General features: G+C 52.0%; 2 protein-coding genes across 4 annotated transcripts; one reads left to right on the forward strand and one right to left on the reverse strand.

Annotated features, from left to right (window-relative positions):
* Positions 1-935: 935 nt before the first annotated feature.
* Positions 936-5,522, reverse strand: ABHD14B (abhydrolase domain containing 14B). The gene is made up of 4 exons (XM_004368587.2): positions 5,461-5,522; positions 4,177-4,415; positions 2,310-2,551; positions 936-1,937 (listed from the first exon to the last, which is right to left on the reverse strand). Exons 2-4 carry the CDS (start codon positions 4,385-4,387, stop codon positions 1,758-1,760), a joined length of 633 nt encoding a protein of 210 aa, XP_004368644.1. The 5' UTR covers positions 4,388-4,415; positions 5,461-5,522; the 3' UTR covers positions 936-1,757.
* Positions 5,210-16,389, forward strand: ABHD14A (abhydrolase domain containing 14A). 3 transcript variants are annotated; one of them, XM_023727131.1, is made up of 5 exons: positions 5,210-5,319; positions 9,068-9,279; positions 9,433-9,548; positions 15,573-15,808; positions 16,022-16,389. In XM_023727131.1, exons 2-5 carry the CDS (start codon positions 9,086-9,088, stop codon positions 16,202-16,204), a joined length of 729 nt encoding a protein of 242 aa, XP_023582899.1. In that variant the 5' UTR covers positions 5,210-5,319; positions 9,068-9,085; the 3' UTR covers positions 16,205-16,389. The 3 variants fall into 3 exon arrangements, with proteins under 3 accessions (XP_023582899.1, XP_004368647.1, XP_023582896.1); XM_004368590.2 differs by lacking the exon at positions 5,210-5,319 and adding an exon at positions 6,599-6,696; XM_023727128.1 differs by lacking the exon at positions 5,210-5,319 and adding an exon at positions 6,599-6,696 and having other exon boundaries at positions 15,518-15,808; positions 16,022-16,378.
* Positions 16,390-17,341: the final 952 nt, after the last annotated feature.

Consider the following 17,341-nt stretch of genomic DNA (forward strand, 5'->3'; position numbering starts at 1 on the left):
GGTGCGCCCCGAGCGGCGGCCGCTTCCGGGAGGGCTCGAGCGGACCCTTTCCCGGCGGCTGCCAGAGCCCCCGGGGGTTGGAGTAGGGGTCCGGCCTGAAGCGCCTCCCCCAGCCGCGGTCCTCCGCGTTCCGCCCGCGCTGCGCCTGGCTCGGAGCCCCTCCACACCCTGTCGACCACTCCTTCCGGCCAGGGCCGCTCGCCCGGCGCCTCTGCCGAGCCCCCTGCAGCCCTCATCTGGGCCTCGATCCCACCGCCAGCCCCCGCGTCGCCCGGCTCCGTCTTGCTTCCGACGCCGGTCCCTCGGAGCTCGAGCTTCGACCCTCCGCCCCGCCCGGGTCTCCTCGCTTCTGCGCCATGCCCCGCGCGGGCTCTTGCCCACCCAGATCCACTCCCTCTGCTACCCAGAGCTAACGCGAGGCCAGGCCCAGGTCGGCCTAGGACAGGTCACCAGGCCGGTTGGAGGAGGGGCCTGAGAGCGATGCGAGCCTGTGCACCTTGCCCCGAGATTCCCCCCAAAGCTACCCGCAAAATTCCTTTTGGGGCTAGGACTGCAAGGGGCGGGCGGGGGGCATAGGGAAGGGTAAGAGTTGGGGAGGAGTGGCTAAGCTGATTCCGAGACACCTCTCACCCCCACCCCGGTAGCAGATCTTCCTCCCCCTTTCCATAATCGGCTCAGCCTGGTCCCACTGACCTCCACCTCCCCCCACAGCTGAGTCTCTGGCACCTGGGTTTGTGTGGGTGGGGATGGGAATCCAATCTCCCTTCCCCTCCATCTGGCCTGGAGGACAAAGGGCAGGGGGACCATCTGGTCCCGCCAGAGTGGGGGAAGGGCCCATCGTGGCGGTCCCAAGGGGGCGGGGGAGGAGCGGCGCTCTGGAGGCAGCAAGAGCCTGCGGGGTCTAATTGCATCACTTTATTTCACCGACCTCCACTCAGTCTCCCCGCCCCTCAAAGCTCAGAGCAGGAAACAAGCCTGGCTGCGATAGCAGGGGAAAGGGGGAGCACCCAGAAGGAGAAAAGCAGGGAGAACTAGAGGAGCCCTCTCCTTTTGGGGGCAATTTTGGGCTAGGACCAATGAATCCCATGGGTTAGTGGAGTCCAGGGCTGGTCACACCTCAAGCCTGGCAGAGGGTCTCTTGCAAGGGCTGACCCTGAGCTCCCCACCACCCCAGACAGTGCAGTGCTGAACTGTTGGGGGCGTGGTGCCTGTTCAAGTGCTTGTATGGAGGCACGTGTGCGCGTGTGTGTGCATGCACGGCTGCACATGGGAATGTGCATGTCTGTCCAGAGCAGTGTGGTTGTTCCCAAGTGAAGGGTCATATTTGGGAACGTGGGTGGCTGGCTCTAAATGTTGAGCATGCATGTGGGCACGTATGTATCCGTAGGCTAAGCCTTTGGGGAGGTAACTGGCCTACAGGGCAGCAGGAGGAGGTTGCAGAGGGGTAGGCTGGCCAGAGCAGAGGAAGGCGGGAAAGCTGAGCAGGAAAGCCCGTAAGAGAAGCTCATCTAATAGATTACCCTCCACCAGATTATGGTCCTTGATTCCCGAGGTCTTTTCTCTTGGTTTCATCTCCTCAGACTGTCACTGCAAGAGAAAGAGGAAAGGAGAAAGGCAGACCCCAACAGACAAGAACCCAGAGGACAGAAAGACAGACACACACACCTGTTGCATGTGCGTGAGTCAGGGCCCATGGAGGAGGAGAGAGAGAGAGCCCAAGGCAGGCAGGCGGCCCACCCCCGGAGCAGGGCTGGGCCTCATGCCAGGCCCTGCAGGAAGTCCAGCAGCCCTGCATGCCATTCCTCAGGCTTGTCCAGGTAACAGGAGTGCCCTGCCCCCACCATGACCAGGGTCCGGTGGTTGGGCAGCTGCTTCAGGTGCTCAAAGCTGGTCTGGCCCATGGGGTCCTGGTCTCCATATACAATCAGAGCCGGAGTCTGAGAGAAAGGAAAGGGGGGGCAGAGTCAATAGGGACCTGCCACACCAACCCCAGCCTCCTGGAGGTCAGCTCCAGCCCTCCCTACCTCTTCAGTCTCTCCCGAGGTCTCCCCAAATGAGGATAGACGAGTTAGCCCAGAGGGTGGGGGACGAAGCCTCAGCTCCCAAGGGACAGGGTGGTGGATTTGTGTCTGCCCCAACACACAGCTTAGAACAGGAATTTGCGGCTAACTGAAGCAAAAGGGTGGACTTTGGTGGTTCAGCTCCTCCCTGAAACGCCCCCCCCCCCGCCGCCCCCTTGGCTACCCAGCCCCTAAGATGGACCCTTCCTTGCTCCTGCAGGTGCGTCTCAGCCTTCCACATAGGGGTACCTTCACACTGGCATAGTCAGCAGCTTTGATTTTGTCAGTGCAGATGGGGGCCACAGGTACGTAGCCCCGGAGCTGGGAGCCAGGGGCCGTGAGGAAGGGCAGGGAGTACATGCCACTCAACGATGGGCTGATTACAACCGGGGGGTCCAGCTCCAAGGCATCCACCACAGCAGACAGGAAGCTGCCAGGGGCGAGCTCCCCGATAGGAGCAGGGGCCACTGCTTCCTTGGAGTGCCCCAGGCCTGCAGGGATTTGGGTGGGGGAAAGACAAGGGCAGTGATCCAGAAGAAAAAAAGGGAGAGGGTCCCCTCCCCTAGAAAGCCCTCCTCAGTCACTCCCTCTGTGCCCGGATCCTGCAACGCCCGGAATGCCTGAGTTTATTCCTACAGTGGCCTAGATCTGTCATATCTGTGACGAGTGTGAAGCATTTCCCTCCACATCTGGGCTTGTCTCCGCTAGCAGTACAGAGTCCTGGAAGAATCAGGTTCTGAAGTCTGAAAGGGCTGGGTCCAAATCCAAATCTCCATTTACTATGTGACCTTCAGATCAGCTCTCTCTCTGTTCCTCAGTTTCCCCATCTGTTAAAAGGGGATAATAAAAGTACCTGCCACTTAAGATGGAGCCCTGGTGGCACAGTAGTTAAGTGATACACGGCTGCTATACAAAAGGCCAGCAGTTCAAATCCACCAACTGCTCCTTGGAAACCCCATGGGGCAGTTCTACGCTGTCCTCTAGGGTCGTTATGGATCGGAATCCACTCGATGGCAACCAGTCTGGGTTTTTCTGGGACCACTTAAGATGGCTGTGAAAATTAAGACAGTTAACTAAGAGGCAACGGGTGCTGAACTGGAGCCCGGGTGGTGCAATGGTTAAGAGCTAGGGCTGCTAACCAAGAGGTCAGCAGTTCAAATCCACCAGTCGCTCCTTGGAAACGCTATGGGGCAGTTCTACCCTGTCCTATAGGGTCAGCATTTGTCGGAATCAACTCACAGCAGCGGGTTTGGGTTTTCTTTTTTTTTTTGGTGCTGAACTGGCTCCAGGTGGGTGCCTCAAGGATGGGGGCAGGGGTTGACTCTGCACACGCACCTCCCCCTCCAATTAGTCAGTGCCTGCCTTCCCCAGCATGACTGGATCAAGACCTTCACCCTGAAGGTCAGCCCAGCTGACTATGTGAACCAATCAGGTGAGGGCTGGAGACCCGCCCTCGGGTCCTAAAATCATACCAGCCGTAGCCCACAGAGGGGATTAGGTGAGTCAGGCTGCCCCTTCTATACTTAGCCCCATGGGCTCGGGTCTGCTGGTTGTGACCATCAGTCTCGGTGCCGCCCCCATCTGTCCAGAGCTCAGGACTTTGCAAGTGGGATCATGGCTGGGGCCTAGCCACCCACCAGGCCCTGTCCTCCCCCCAGGGTGCTGGGACACTCAGTCACAATCCCCAGGGCTTACAACAGCCTATGATTAGGGCTCTGTCAAAATATTTTACTTCCATTTGCTGCGCAAGGATTATTATGTATCAAGTACTGGCCATATACTCACATGGATTATCTCATTCCATTCCATTCTCACTAGGACCAGCCCTGAAAATGAGTGTGGTGATCTCCCATTACAGCTGAGGACGTGGAGGTTCAGAGTCATTGCCTGGCGTCACAGTGAAGAGCAGCCGGGCAGTGTCCCGACAATGTTAGGCTAAAGCTGGAGAGGCTCAAAGGCCCTTGCAGGGTGTACCATGTTCTACCAAGGTGACAGCCCAGCCTGGCTGGGTTTTACCAGTCCTGAAGCTCCTGGTCACCACACACAGTGATCTGGATCCCAGCTAAGGCCCTCCAACCCCTCCAACCCCTGTCCAGAAGCCCACTCAAGGAAGTACCTGGCAGGTCAATGGCCACAGCCCGGTAGCCAGCCTGGGCCAGCTTGTACAGAGTGCCCAAGTTCTGCCAGGTCTCAGAGGAGAAGCGGATGCCATGCAGCAGCAGCACAGAGAAGCGGGCGGCCTGCCCACCACGTGGTAGCGCCTCCCGGAAGAAGAGGTTCTGGCCCTGTACCTGGATGCTGCCTTCACGTTGCTCCACGCCCGCCATGCCTGCCGCTGCTGTGCTGGTGAAGCGCCTGCGGTTGGTTCAAGGCCAAGCTGGTGAGGGGGAGGGTCCACATAGGGCCACATAACATCCCTCTAGGGTGGGGTGGGCAGACTACCCCTGAGAGGGCAGGGTGTGAATCTCAGCAGGAAGCAGCAAGGAGGCCTCCAGGATATGTCCCAGAACTCTTATGTTTTGGGGTCAGGACGATGTAGGTGCTATTTCTGCCTCTGCCACTCAATTGTGTGACACTGGGCCTCAGTTTCTTCATCGAAAATATGGGGACAATAAAGCTTACATCAAGAATTAAGAATGAGGGCTACTGCCTGGAGTAAGAACTCAATACATGGCGCTCCCATTACGATTATTGTTCTTACTGTTATCCTTTTCTGGAAATCGGGATAATATAGTACTTAGCTCATAGGGGGTTGATAGGATTAAATGAGGCTACGCATGTAAAACACTGGGCACCATGCCTAAAAACAAACCAGCCAACCAAACCCGTTGCCGTCGAGTCGATTCCGACTCAGAGCGACGCTACAGGACAGAGTAGAACCGCCCCATAGGGTTTCCAAAGATCCGCTGGTGGATTTGAACGCGTAACTACTGCGCCACCGGGGCTCCATGCCTCGCACTTAGTAAATGCTCAATCAACGGCAGGTGGCTGACTATTTTGCTTGTCAACCTCATCCTCCCCAAGGCACTGTTACTGGTGTGGGCTGGCACCGCAGCCTGGAGGGGGCCCGAGCTGGGACGAAACGCCCATTCTTCAGGAGCGGAAGCCAGAGAGCCGAGCCAAGAAAGGCTTTAGAGTTCCGGCCTGCAATGGACGGGGTGCTCAGCGCGCTGCCCGCCGGAGCCCAACGCGCTGACCGCGGCACAGTAGCGGCCGCTCCGTCCCCTCCGCAGACCTCGGTTCCGGCTCGCCAGGCCTGGTAGGGTGCACGGGTGAGGGTGAAGACACCCCCGGGGGAGGGAACCTGGACAGCCGAGATGGGAAGGGGTGAGATTTGGGGTAGGTGGGGTGGGTGCTGACTGGAGAGAGAAAGAGAAGATTGAGGGAGCAAGGCTGGTACCTGGGGAGCTGCGTGGGCTCGCGCAAACCGGAGGCGGCCGAGTGCCGGACGATTCGCGCCGGGGGCGGAGAAGCACGGAAGGGGCTGGGGCGGGGGCAGGGGCCAAGTCGTGCACCGGGGTGCCCTCTGGTGGCTATCAGCCGCCACAGGGCCGGTCGGCGCAGCTTGACCCCTCACCTTTCCTCTGACTGCAGCCTGTTTCCCCACAGCCCTCGGCCCCATGTTTCCCAAGCAAGGGACTGGGCTCAGCCCTGAGGCTCTCAGCGACCTGCCCCATATGCACCTAACGCGGCTTGAGGAGAAGGGTTGTTTTGGGGCCGCACTGCTGCTCCTCTAACCACATCCCTGCTGCTCCTTCCCACCCCTCCTCCTCCCCCCCAGCTAGGACGACCCAGGCCCAGAGTTGTCATTGGGCCTGGAGTGCGAGGCTCCGCCAATGAGAAGCCAGGTGACCTTGAACCCTTTTCCAACGCCTCCAAAGCTGTTTCCTCGCCTGTAGAGCGGGCAAGATGTTCCCCACCTCGCAGGATGCCGATGAGTAGTGGACTCGGAGCGCCCCCCGCAGCCTCCTTGTGCCTGGCCTGGGCCCCACGCGGAGCCCCCAGGCTGAGGGCAGACATCGCCTGTCCACTGGGATAGGTGATGAGATGTGAAGAAGCCTGGAGGCCATCCCAGGCCTGACCGGGTGTGTGTGTAGGCGTCAGGGAAGTGGTTTGGGCCGAGACCTGGAGCTGCTGCACAGCACAAAAATATCTGGCAGTTATGCAGCGAGGCATCCGCGCCAGATACTGTTCTAAGGCTTGACCGGTTCTTAGAAAGTCCTTACGACAACCCTATGCAATGGGTCTCACACTTAACCGCATTGTACAGACGAAAGAAGTGACACTTCCGAATAGTAAGTGGTAAGTGCGAGGGTGAAAACGTTCTGGTGGGAAGAAGCCCGATGTAATTCTGCGCCCACTCTCAGTCCAAGAACCATTTGGAAAATCTGGACGGGGGCGGGCCTCCGTACTTTGAGGTTACTTGGTAACTAGGCTCGGGGCCTGCGATTGCCGACTGCGCAGGCGCGCCTCCGTGCCCCCCCCCCCCCCCACCGCCCCGAGCTTGGCGGCGTCCTGCCCGCGCCGCCCGCAGAGCGGCAGAGGCAGCACCATGGTCGCGGCGCTGTTTGGCTGCTGGTTCCGCGTGGGCGGGGCTCGCTCGGCGATGGCAGGCCGGGTCATCCCGGTCGGTCCGGTGAGTGTCCCCGGGAGGGAGGCCGGCAGGGTGCCCGGAGGAGGGACATCCTTGCCCCGCCCCTTGCCCCTTGCCCCTGGCGCCCTGGGGCAGAGTCCCGCGGGAGGGGCCTGCGCTGTTCCGGCGAGTGAGCGTGTGTTCGTGTGTTGTGTCTGCGAGTGCTTTTGGGTGTCTGCGTGTACGTGTCTGTGTGTTTCTGTGTGCTTGTGTTAAGGAGATGTGTTCGTCCGTCTGTCTGCCAGCGTATCTGTGTATGTGTATTTCTGTGTGCGTGTGATTTTGAAGGTGTGTGTGTATCTACCAGTATCTGTATTTCTGAGGGTCTTTCTGCTTTTGCCTGCCTTTTCTATGCATGCGTGTGTAATTTGAGGGTTGTGTGTATGCCTGTGTCTGAGTATATCTGCGAGTCGGTGTGTGATTTTGAAAGTGTGTCCGTTTTTCTGTCTTCCTGATGCCTGACGCTGTGTGTGCGCACACACACGTGTGTGATTTTTGACGGTGTGTATGTGCAAGGGATCCATTGCATCCAGGTCAGTGTGTGTGCATGGAGTCTGCATGTATATGTAGGGAATAGCTTGTGCAAAAGAAAAGTGTGAGTGCAGACTCAATGTTTCTGTGTGCCTGTGTACCCCTACCTGTATGTGATTGTCGACGCGTGTACGCGTGTACGCGTGTACCTAGGACCTTGCCCGGGCACGGGTCTATAGTGCAGATGGGGCTGCCAAGTGGGGAGGACATCGCTGTCTAGTGTGGCCGCGGCCTGGCCAAAGCCTGCGACAGGAGCTGAGACAACCCTGGCTGGGAGAGGTTCAGCGCGGATGCCTGGTGGGAACTTGGGTTAATGCCATTGGAAGTGTGTGTCCCAGGCTCTTCTTCCTTGCCGCTCCTGGTTCTCCATCAGCATCAGAGGGGCTGCTACTGCCCATGCACCGCCTGACCCAGGAGCCTGGGGGTGGCAGCTGAGAAACATCCCCAAAGTGTCCGGGGAAGTGGGTAGGGACTGAGATGGTGATTCTCTAGTCTCTAGCGCTTAGATAGGGGCTGGCACCCAGTTGGCACTTCAATAAAGATGCGTTTACCAGAATCCAGGAACAAGGCAGGAGTCGTCATCCTAGGCCCAAGAAATGATGACAGCGATAACCCTGAGGTCAAGTCCACTGACTTATTGAAATCTCATAGAAGACTTGAGAGCAGCCACGGATTACCCTTCTCCCCATTTTACTGACAAACTGAAGACATATGGCCAGGAAGTGGCAGAGCCATGTCTCAAAGCCAGGGCTCCCTATCCTGTCTGGGTCCTGGGTCCTGAGGTCTGTCCTCTGAATTGGCAAAAGACCCAGGACTGGAGGACTCTGTGAAGCAGGTCATTTGGCATGAAGCTGCGGGGGAGGGAGGTGTTGGGGGCTTCTTGCTCCAGCTTTGCTGCTGCTCTTTCCATTTCTCCCTGTACTATGCCCCCCTGGCCCCACACCCCCTCATGCCTCAGCATTTCCTTCATCCACCATTCTCCGTCAGCCCCCTCCCACTAAATAATATCTAGGGGAGAGCATTACATATTAGGAAACAAACCAGCCAAACCCCTTGCTGTCGAGTCAGTTCCAATTCATAGCGACCCTATAGGGCAGGGTAGAACTGCCCCATAGGGTTTCCAAGGAGTGGCTAGTGGATTCGAAGTGCCAACCTTTTGGTTAGAAGCTGTAGCTCTTAACCACTGCGCCCCCAGGGCTCCTTTCTCCATGGATTGTAAAACACATTCGGATTTTAGCAGGATGATATTTTACAGTGTGATTAAAAAAGAACCATTTCCAAACATTCCCTCTGGGCAGGGGGTGTCCCCTTTGCACACAGTCTTTGACAGCACTCACCACTCTGTTCACCAGCAAGGCTCCAGGTTGTCCGTCACATGCCAGCCTCTGGGTTCCTCCTTGGCAAGCAGAGTCTCCACTTGGGGCAAGCGAATCTGCCTCTTTGTGCCTCAGTTTCCTCATCTGTAACAGACATATCATATCTGCTTCCCAGTGCTCCTGTGACGATTTGTGAGTCCTTGTATGAGAAAGGCCAAACACAGGGCCTGACCCTCATAAGCACTCGATGAACGGAAGTGGCTTTAGCTGGCACAGGGATGATGGTGGGCGGTGAGCACGCCGTGTGCCGGGGGACATCTCAGATGCACCTTCTCCCTGTGGGGCATCTGAGCCCGTCCCTGGCATGCGGAGGGTGAACCCCTAGACTCTTGCCCAGAGCAGGGGAAGGGGCCAGGACTGGAGCTCTGCCTCTGCTGGGTACCTTTATATGGGGCTTTGGGGTGGGGCCCAGGGGGCCTTGTGGGCGCTCAGCCCCAGCCTCTTCTCCCTCTCCTCTCTTCCTCCAGACTGTGGTACAAACCTCCATGAGCCGGTCCCACGTGGCCCTGCTGGGCCTGGGCCTGCTGCTCATGCTGCTGCTGTATGTGGGGCTGCCGGGTCCCCCTGAGCAGACCTCCTGGCTCGGGGGAGACCCCAATGTCACAATCCTGGCTGGTCTCACCCCTGGCAACTCCCCCATCTTTTACCGTGAGGTGCTTCCGCTCCATCGGGCACACAGGTAGGTGCTGACCCCAGGGTGCAGTGGAGGGACTGGTGCCTATATGGGACTCCAGCTCGACTCAGGGTACTCAGGGCCTGGGAGGGAGAAGCCTCTGATGGAGGAAGGGTGGTCTGCCCCAGGCCCTTGGGACACATTCCTGTCTGCCTGCAGGGTGGAGGTGGTGCTGCTCCATGGAAAGGCCTTTAACTCCCACACGTGGGAGCAGCTGGGCACCCTGCAGCTGCTGTCACAGAGGGGTTACCGGGCTGTGGCCCTTGACCTCCCAGGTAAGAGCCCCCACCCTTGAGCCCAGGGAGGGAGGGTGCCACAGGAACAAGGGGTCAGCTTCCCAGATGGGGGAACTGGAGGGGTACGAAAAGCCCTCAGGCATGGTGAGAGGAGAGGGGCATCTGGGTCCCACTGTCTGGATAAGCAGTGGCAGGTCACAATGCAAGATGACACCAAGAAAAGTTCTGTGATTTGGGTTTTTTGTTGTTTTTTTTTTTAAATTGTGGTGGAATAAATACAAGATTTGCCAATTCAATTTCTACATGTATAATTCAGTGACATTGATTCCATCCTTCCAGGTTGTGCAGCCATTCTCAATATCCTTTTGCAAATCATTCCACCACTGTTAACATAAACTCGCAATCCCCCAAGCAAAAACTCCCCCTCCCCCCTTCCTCCCACCCCCCTGGTAACCACTAATAATCTTTGGTTTCTATATATTTGCTTATTTCACATAAGTGAGATTATGTAGTATTTGTTCTGTTGGGGCTGACGTATTTCACTCAGTATAATGTTTTCAAGGTTCATCCAGGACTTCAGTTCTCTTTCTGGCTGAGTAGTGTTCCGTTGTGTGTATGGACCACGTTGTGTTCATCCAGTCATCTGTTGATGGACTTTTCAGTTGCTCCCACCTTTCGGCTATCGTGAAAAGTCCCGTAGTGAACATTGGTGTACAGGTTTCTGTTTGCGTTCCTGCTTTCTCTTCTTGGCATATACCTAGGATTGGGATTGCTGGGTCATATGGTACTTCTGTGTTCAACTTTTTGAGGAACCGCCAAACTTTTGTCTACAGCAGCTGTACCATTTTACATTTCCACTAGCGATGAGTGAGGATTTCCAGTTTCTCCACGACTTCATCAACACCTGTTTTCTGTTTTTTTGATCACTTCCATTCATGGGGGTGAGGCAGTATATCATTTGTGGTTTTGATTTGCATCTCCTTAATGGGTAATGACGTGTGTTTGTTGGCCCTTTGAATATCCTCTCTGGTGAAATGTCCGTTCAAATCCTTTGCCCTTCTTTTTTTTTTTTTTTTAAATAATATTCTTTTTGAGTTTTTGGTGAAAGTTTACACAGCAAGTTAGGTTCCCATTTGAAAATTTCCACCCAAGTTGTTCAGTGACCTTAGTTACATTTATCACAATGTGTCAACATTCTCTTTGTGTTCTGGTTGTTGCTTTTCCAGTACTCTTGAGTTTCCCTGCCCCCTTATCTTCTCATCTTTGCTTTTGAGAAATCGTTGACCTTTTGGTCTCATACTGATGGTTTTTAAATAGGGCACCGATCTTAAGCGTAATATCCTTTATTTTGTGTGCCACTCTGCTATTTCACTAAAAGGTGATCTCGGGATAGACTCGTTTCTAGGTTTAAAGAGTGTCTCAGGGTGATAGTTTCAGGGTGTCCTCTGTTTTTTACTGTTCCAATTTGGCTTTTTTTTTTAAATATATAAGAATTTAAGTTCTTCATATTTTTCTCCCATTCTGTTTGGGACCAACTATTGTGGCCCCGGTCAGAACAGTCAGTGATGGTAGCTGGGGACCGTCTAGTTCTTCTTGTCTCAGGATTGATGAAGCTGTGGAGCTTGTAGACATGTTTCTTTGTGCATTTGGTTACCTTCTTGCTTTTTTGCTCCTAGTGTTTCATGACCGTAGCTGTGTCTTAGAGGGCCGCTTTTGCCCATTTTTTGATTGGGTTGTTTGTCTTTTTTTTGTTAAGCTGAAGAAGGTTTTTATATACTGTGGATATTAGACCCTTATCAGGTATATGGTTCCCAAAAATTTTCTCCCAGTCTGTAGGTTGTCTTTTCACTTTGTTGATAAAGACTTGATGAACGAAAGTGTTTACTTTTTATACAGCTACATTTATCTAGTTTGTCTTTTGCTGCTTGTGCTTTTACTGTCATGAAAAGGTCTGTGTTTTTATTTTCGACCTTGAAAGCTACAGTGTGGATTCTTGCGCGTCACAGAGCAAATAGAAATGTGATTCACTTCACAAGAGATTGCATGGGTGGATCTCACTGTACTTTTTGTGACAAGCCTTGTAGCTTTTTATTTTTATTTTTTTAAATGTGGAAGAAATTATACAGATTTTTCTTTATTTTATTGTGCTTTACGTGAAAGTTTACAGCTCAAGTTAGTTTCTCACACATTTATACACACATTGTTATGTGACCCTAGTTGCTATCCCTGTAATGTGACGGCACACTCCTCCTTTCCTCCCCAGATTTCCCGTGTCCATTCAACCAGCTTCTGTCCCTTTCTGCCTTCTCATCTCCCCTCCGGACAGGAGCCGCCCATTTAGTCAGGTGTATCTACTTGAACTAAGAAGCACACTCTTCACGAGTATCATTTTATGTTTTATAGTCCAGTCTGTTCTTGGTCTGAAGAGTTGGCTTCGGGAATGTTTTTAGTTCTGTGTTAACAGAGAGCCTGGGGGCCATGTCTTCTCGGGTTCCTCCAGTCTCATCAGACCATTAAGTCTGGTCTTTTTACTAGAATCAGAGTTCTGCACTCCACTTTTTTCCTGTGCCATCAGGGACTCTGTTGTGTTCCCTGTCAGGCCCGCCATTGGTGATAGCCAGGCACCATCTAGTTCTTCTGGTCTCAGGCTGATGGAGTCTCTGGGTTATGTGGCCCCTTTTGTCTCTGGGCTAATATTTTCCTTGTGTCTTTGGTGTTCTTCATTCTTCTTTGCTCCAGGTAGGTCGGGACCAATTGATGCATCCTAGATGGCTGCTCGCTAGCTTTTAAGACCTGAGACACCACTCACCGAAGTAGGATATAGTAGATTTTCTTAATAAACTTTGTTATGCCAGTTGACCTAGATGTCTCTTGAAACCGTGGTCCCCAGACTGCTGCCTCTGCTACACTGTCCCTCAAAGTGTTTGGTTGTGTTCAGGAAACTTCTAAGCTTTTGGTTTAGTCCAGTGGTGCTGACTTCCCCTGTATTTTGTGTAGTCCTTCCCTTCACCTAAGATAATTCTTGTCTACTATCTGGTTAGTGAATTCCCCTCTCCCTTCCTCTCTACCCTCGTAACCATCAAAGAATGTTTTCTTCTGTGTTTAAACCTTTTTTTGAGTTCTTGTAATAGTGGTCTCATACAAAATTTGTCCTTTTGAAGTTGACTAATTTCATTCAGCATAATGCCTTCCAGATTCATCTGTGTTATGTTTCGCGGATTCATCGTTGTTCTTTATTGTTGCATAGTATTCCATTGTGTGAATATACCATAATTTGTTTATCCATTCATCTGTTGATGGGCAATTGGTTGTTTCCATCTTTTTGCTGTCATGAACAGTGCTGCAGTGAACATTGGTGTGCATATATCTATTTGTGTGACGGGTCTTATTTCTCTAGGATTTATTCCAAGGAGTGGGATTGCTGGATTGTATGGTACTTCTATTATTTCTAGCTTTTTTAAGGAAGCACCAAATCAATTTCCAAAGTGGTTGTACCATTTTACATTCCCACCAACAGTGTATATAAGTGTTCCGGTCTCTCCACAACCTCTCCAGCATTTATTATTTTGTGTTTTTTTGATTAATGCTAGCCTTGTTGGGGTGAGACGGTATCTCATTGTAGTTTTGATTTGCATTTCTCTAATGGCTAATGATCGTGAGCGTTTCCTCGCGTCTGTTAGCCGCCTGAATGTCTTCTTTGGTGAAGTGTCTGTTCATATCCTTTGCCCATTTTTTCATTGGGTTATTTGTCTTTTTGTGGTTGAAGTTTTGCAGTATCTTGTAGATTTTAGAGATTAGACCCTGATCAGATATGTCATAGCCAAAAATTTTTTCCCAGTGTGTAGATGGTCTTTTGACTCTTTTGGTGAAGTCTTTTGATGAGCATAAGCATTTGATGTTTAGGAGCTCCCGGTTACCGAGTTGCTCTTCTGGTGTTTGTGCATTGTTAGTTATGTTTTGTATTCTGTTTATGCCCTGTATTAGGGCTCCTAGCATTGTCCCTATTTTTTTCTTCCAGGATCTTTATTGTTTTAGATTTTATGTTTAGGTCTTTGATCCATTTTGAGTTAGTTTTTGTACATGGTGTGAGGTATGGGTCTTGTTTCATTTTTTTGCAGATGGATATCCAGTTATGCCAGCACTGTTTGTTAAAGAAACTGTCTTTTCCCCATTTAATGGACTTTGGGCCTTTGTAAAATATCAGCTGCTCATAGGTGGTTGAATTTACATCTGGATTCTCAATTCTGTTCTGTTGGTCTATGTTATCTGTTGTTGTACCACTACCAGGCTGTGTTGACTACCGTGGCAGTATAATAATTGGTTCTAAAATCAGGTAGTGTGAGGCCTCCCACTTTGTTCTTCTTCAGTAATGCTTTACTTATCTGGGGCCTCAAGCTTTTTATTTTTTTAACTACACCAATGATTCATGCTGACATTGTTGTCATTAACAGATAATGTCATTTAAAAATCAAACAGCTTCAAAGCCCCCAGAGACTCACACCACATTAATCTCCCTCTCACCTCTCTAAGCAGTTTGGGAGGCTCCCAGACCCGCTTCTGGGCATCTTCACACACAGAGATACAGACAGTATAAAGGATTGTAGTGGGGGTTGTAAACATGATTGGTGTCCTGTTAAGCAAATCCATCTGCAGCGTGGTTTTCTTCCCCTACCCCATGTCTCGTGGATCGTGCCAGTCCCTACAAACGTCCGTCTCTCTCATGAACTCTGCAGCGTGTGCCATAGGAGGGAGGGACAGGCTTTATCTGGCCATTCCTCAACTGGTGGCTATGGAGGTTGTTTTAGAGTTTTCAGTGTTAGTTGAAATGCTCGGGTGACATGCCAGAAGCATCTTTGGCCGTGCTTCTTTGAGTACATGAGCAAGAATTTGTCTAGGTGAGAGCATCTTTAAACCTTAAACCAAAAATATCCCCTGAAGTCTTCATTAAACCAAACCATAGTTTAGGTTAATTAGTAAAGAATGTCTGCCTTGAGCATCGTGCTTTTTAAAAGAACTCTCTATATGGAATCAAATTGACAATTGCAACTTGAAATGTTAGATAGGAAGCTTAGGGAGCAGTGATTTATGTTAATGGGGGAGGAACAGTTTGGAAATGGAGGGTGAGAATGGTTGCACGACTTGAAGAATATGATCAGTGTCACTGCATTGTACATGTAGAAGTCGTTAAATTGGTGTACGTTCTGCTGTGTATATTTTCAACAGCAACAACAAAAATAAACACACTAATAACTAGGAAGAGAATTGGAACTGTAATAACAAGTGGTATTAGCTAGTCTTCACCTGCATATATTGAATATAAGTAAATAACAAAAACCTAAAACTGTTATCAATAAACACTATAAAATCAGAAAGAAAGAAAAAAAGAATTTATCTAGGGTAGCTACAAAGGACAATTGATAGTTCAAAGGACATACCTTTTTTTTTTTTTTGTATTTTTAAAAATTTATTGTGGTTATATATATAACAAAATTTTCCATTTTAACCATTTTAAGTGTAAAATTCAGTAACATTAATTATATTCACAGTGTTGTACAACTATCACCATTTATTTCCAAAACTTTTTCATACTCCAAAACAGAAACTTTGTACCCATTAAGCAATAATGCCTTATTCTCCCTTCCCCTTAACCCCTACTAACCACTAATCTACTTTATGCTCTGTGTGTTTTGCCTGTGCTATATATTTCACATAAGTGGGATCATATAATATTTGAAGGACACTCATTTTTAAATATTGGCAAATATTACCTTACCCTTCAAAAAGGCTGTACAGATTTCTCCCATCAGTGATGTATGAAAATGCCCATTTCCCCACATCTTCCCCAGCACTGGGTATTATTAGTCTTGTTAGTTTTGCCAGTATGATGAATGAAAGATATGTTTTTCTAGCAGACATAATACATTAGAAAAAATAGCTTCTGGGAAGTTTGGGGTAGCATATGCCATATGCCACTCTTCCCAACCTCTCTCTCTTGCTGTGGTGGGCAGGAAGTCCTGGGCCCCTTCCCAGCCTCCCTCAGCTGGTGCCTGCTGCTATCCCCAGGTTTTGGGAACTCAGCACCTTCGGCAGAGGCCAGCACAGAGGCGGGGCGGGCGGAGCTGCTGCAGCGGGTGCTGCAGGACCTGGAGGTACACAATGCCGTGTTGGTGAGCCCCTCACTGAGTGGCCACTATGCCCTGCCTTTCCTGATGCGAGCTCACCACCAGCTGCGTGGATTTGTGCCCATTGCGCCTGCCTCTACCCAGAACTATACCCAGGAACAGTTCTGGGCAGTGAAGGTACGGGGAAGAAGATCCCCAAAGGTCCTGGCTCCCTGTCCCTGGCTTGGGTCATGAGGGGGCAAGGCTCGGGTCTCACTTGGAGGAGACACAGCTCCATCACTGATCTTGGATGGAAGAGGCGGGTGTTTGGAGACAGCTTCCCGAGAAGGTGGCTTGGGGGTCAGGCCCCTATCAGGCCCCAGAGTCACAGCCCCTTGTCCCACCCTGCAGACCCCAACCCTCATCCTGTATGGGGAACTGGACCGCATCCTGGCACGGGAGTCACTGCAACAGCTCCGCCACCTGCCCAATCACTCTGTGGTGAAGCTGCGTGACGCAGGCCATGCCTGCTACCTCCACAAGCCACAAGACTTCCACCTCGTCCTCCTTGCCTTCCTTGACCACCTGCCTTGAACTCACCAACTGCCTGGGCCCCAGGCAGGGCCTGAGCTTGGAGGATCTGGGCCAGCCCCCAACCAAAGATGCAGGCAACTCCTGAGATTGGAGGCCAGAGGCCAGAGTGCCAGCCCCAGTCAGGACCTCTCATTTCATCTCACTGGCACAATAAAAAAAGCATATTTGTCTTGCCTGGGGAGTGATAGGTCCTGTTTCCTGGTATGCCGCGGGTAGGGTGGGACTGGGAGGCAAGTCTGGCATTGCTTGTGGCTGGGGACTGGATAAGTTGCTCCAGCTACCTAGGAGACTAAGATCATGGGCCACTTCTTAGCTGTGTGCCCTCACCACTGTGCCTCAGTTTCTTCATCTATAAAATGGGCATGATGGTAACACATAGGTCAGAGGGTGGTTATAAGATTGAATGAGACTGGGTGAGTGAAGCACTTGCCCATACAGGGCTGGGGGGTTTGGGTGGGGTTTACAGATGCAGACTGGCTACTGGGAATGGTGGGAAATACTGGGTCTGGTCAGCTGAGCTGAGTGAGTCAGGAATGCAGGACCTTTGGCTGAAGGGAGCAGGGCATGTAGAGGCAGGGATAGGGACATGGCTTAAGAATTAACAGCATTGTCAATGAACCACCAAGCCTGCTTGCCCGCCGGGTGTGGGTGGGTGAGCAGCCCAGACATAGATCCCAGGAGGGTTGGGATGGGCCCCTTTTCAACCCTCACAGCCTGCCTCCTCTGGGCCCAGAGGTTGAAGTCCTCGACCCCCACCCCTCCCCAAGCTGACTCAGCCCCTACAGCAAAGGGCAGAACTGGCTGGGGGTACAAAGGGCAGCCAGACTCACAGGTGGGTGCCAGCAGAACACCTCCAAACTGTGTCTCTGCCCCTCCTCGGGTGGCTACTGCAGAGCCAGAAAGCCGGGCACAGGTTCAGCCAGAGTGCGCTGCGCCACGTGTGCTTTTATGCTGTTTCCCCACCTGTCACACACGCTCATACAGCGCCACGACGACGTCCTCTCACCGTGACATTCCCTGTCACACAGGCACTGGCACACCTACCCACCCATCGCCTCACACATTGCCACATACGGGGTCTTACCCACTGATACGTAGTTTGTCCACACAGTGACACGTTCACATGAGCATACACAT

The sequence above is a fragment of the Trichechus manatus genome, unplaced genomic scaffold (assembly GCF_000243295.1).
Source record: "Trichechus manatus latirostris isolate Lorelei unplaced genomic scaffold, TriManLat1.0 scaffold00001, whole genome shotgun sequence".
NCBI classification, from domain to species: domain Eukaryota; kingdom Metazoa; phylum Chordata; class Mammalia; order Sirenia; family Trichechidae; genus Trichechus; species Trichechus manatus.

Bases quoted from the DNA above. Each gene is read 5' to 3' on its own strand.
- ABHD14B (XM_004368587.2), bottom strand. From the start codon at position 4,387: ATGGCGGGCGTGGAGCAACGTGAAGGCAGCATCCAGGTACAGGGCCAG. The intron at 2,552-4,176 runs GTACTTCCTTGA...AAATCCCTGCAG, and splicing joins TGTGGCCATTGACCTGCCAG to GCCTGGGGCACTCCAAGGAA. The intron at 1,938-2,309 runs GTACCCCTATGT...CCTTTCTCTCAG, and splicing joins CTGACTATGCCAGTGTGAAG to ACTCCGGCTCTGATTGTATA.
- ABHD14A (XM_004368590.2), top strand. From the start codon at position 6,613: ATGGTCGCGGCGCTGTTTGGCTGCTGGTTCCGCGTGGGCGGGGCTCGC. The intron at 9,280-9,432 runs GTAGGTGCTGAC...GTCTGCCTGCAG, and splicing joins CCGCTCCATCGGGCACACAG to GGTGGAGGTGGTGCTGCTCC. The intron at 9,549-15,572 runs GTAAGAGCCCCC...TGCTATCCCCAG, and splicing joins TGTGGCCCTTGACCTCCCAG to GTTTTGGGAACTCAGCACCT.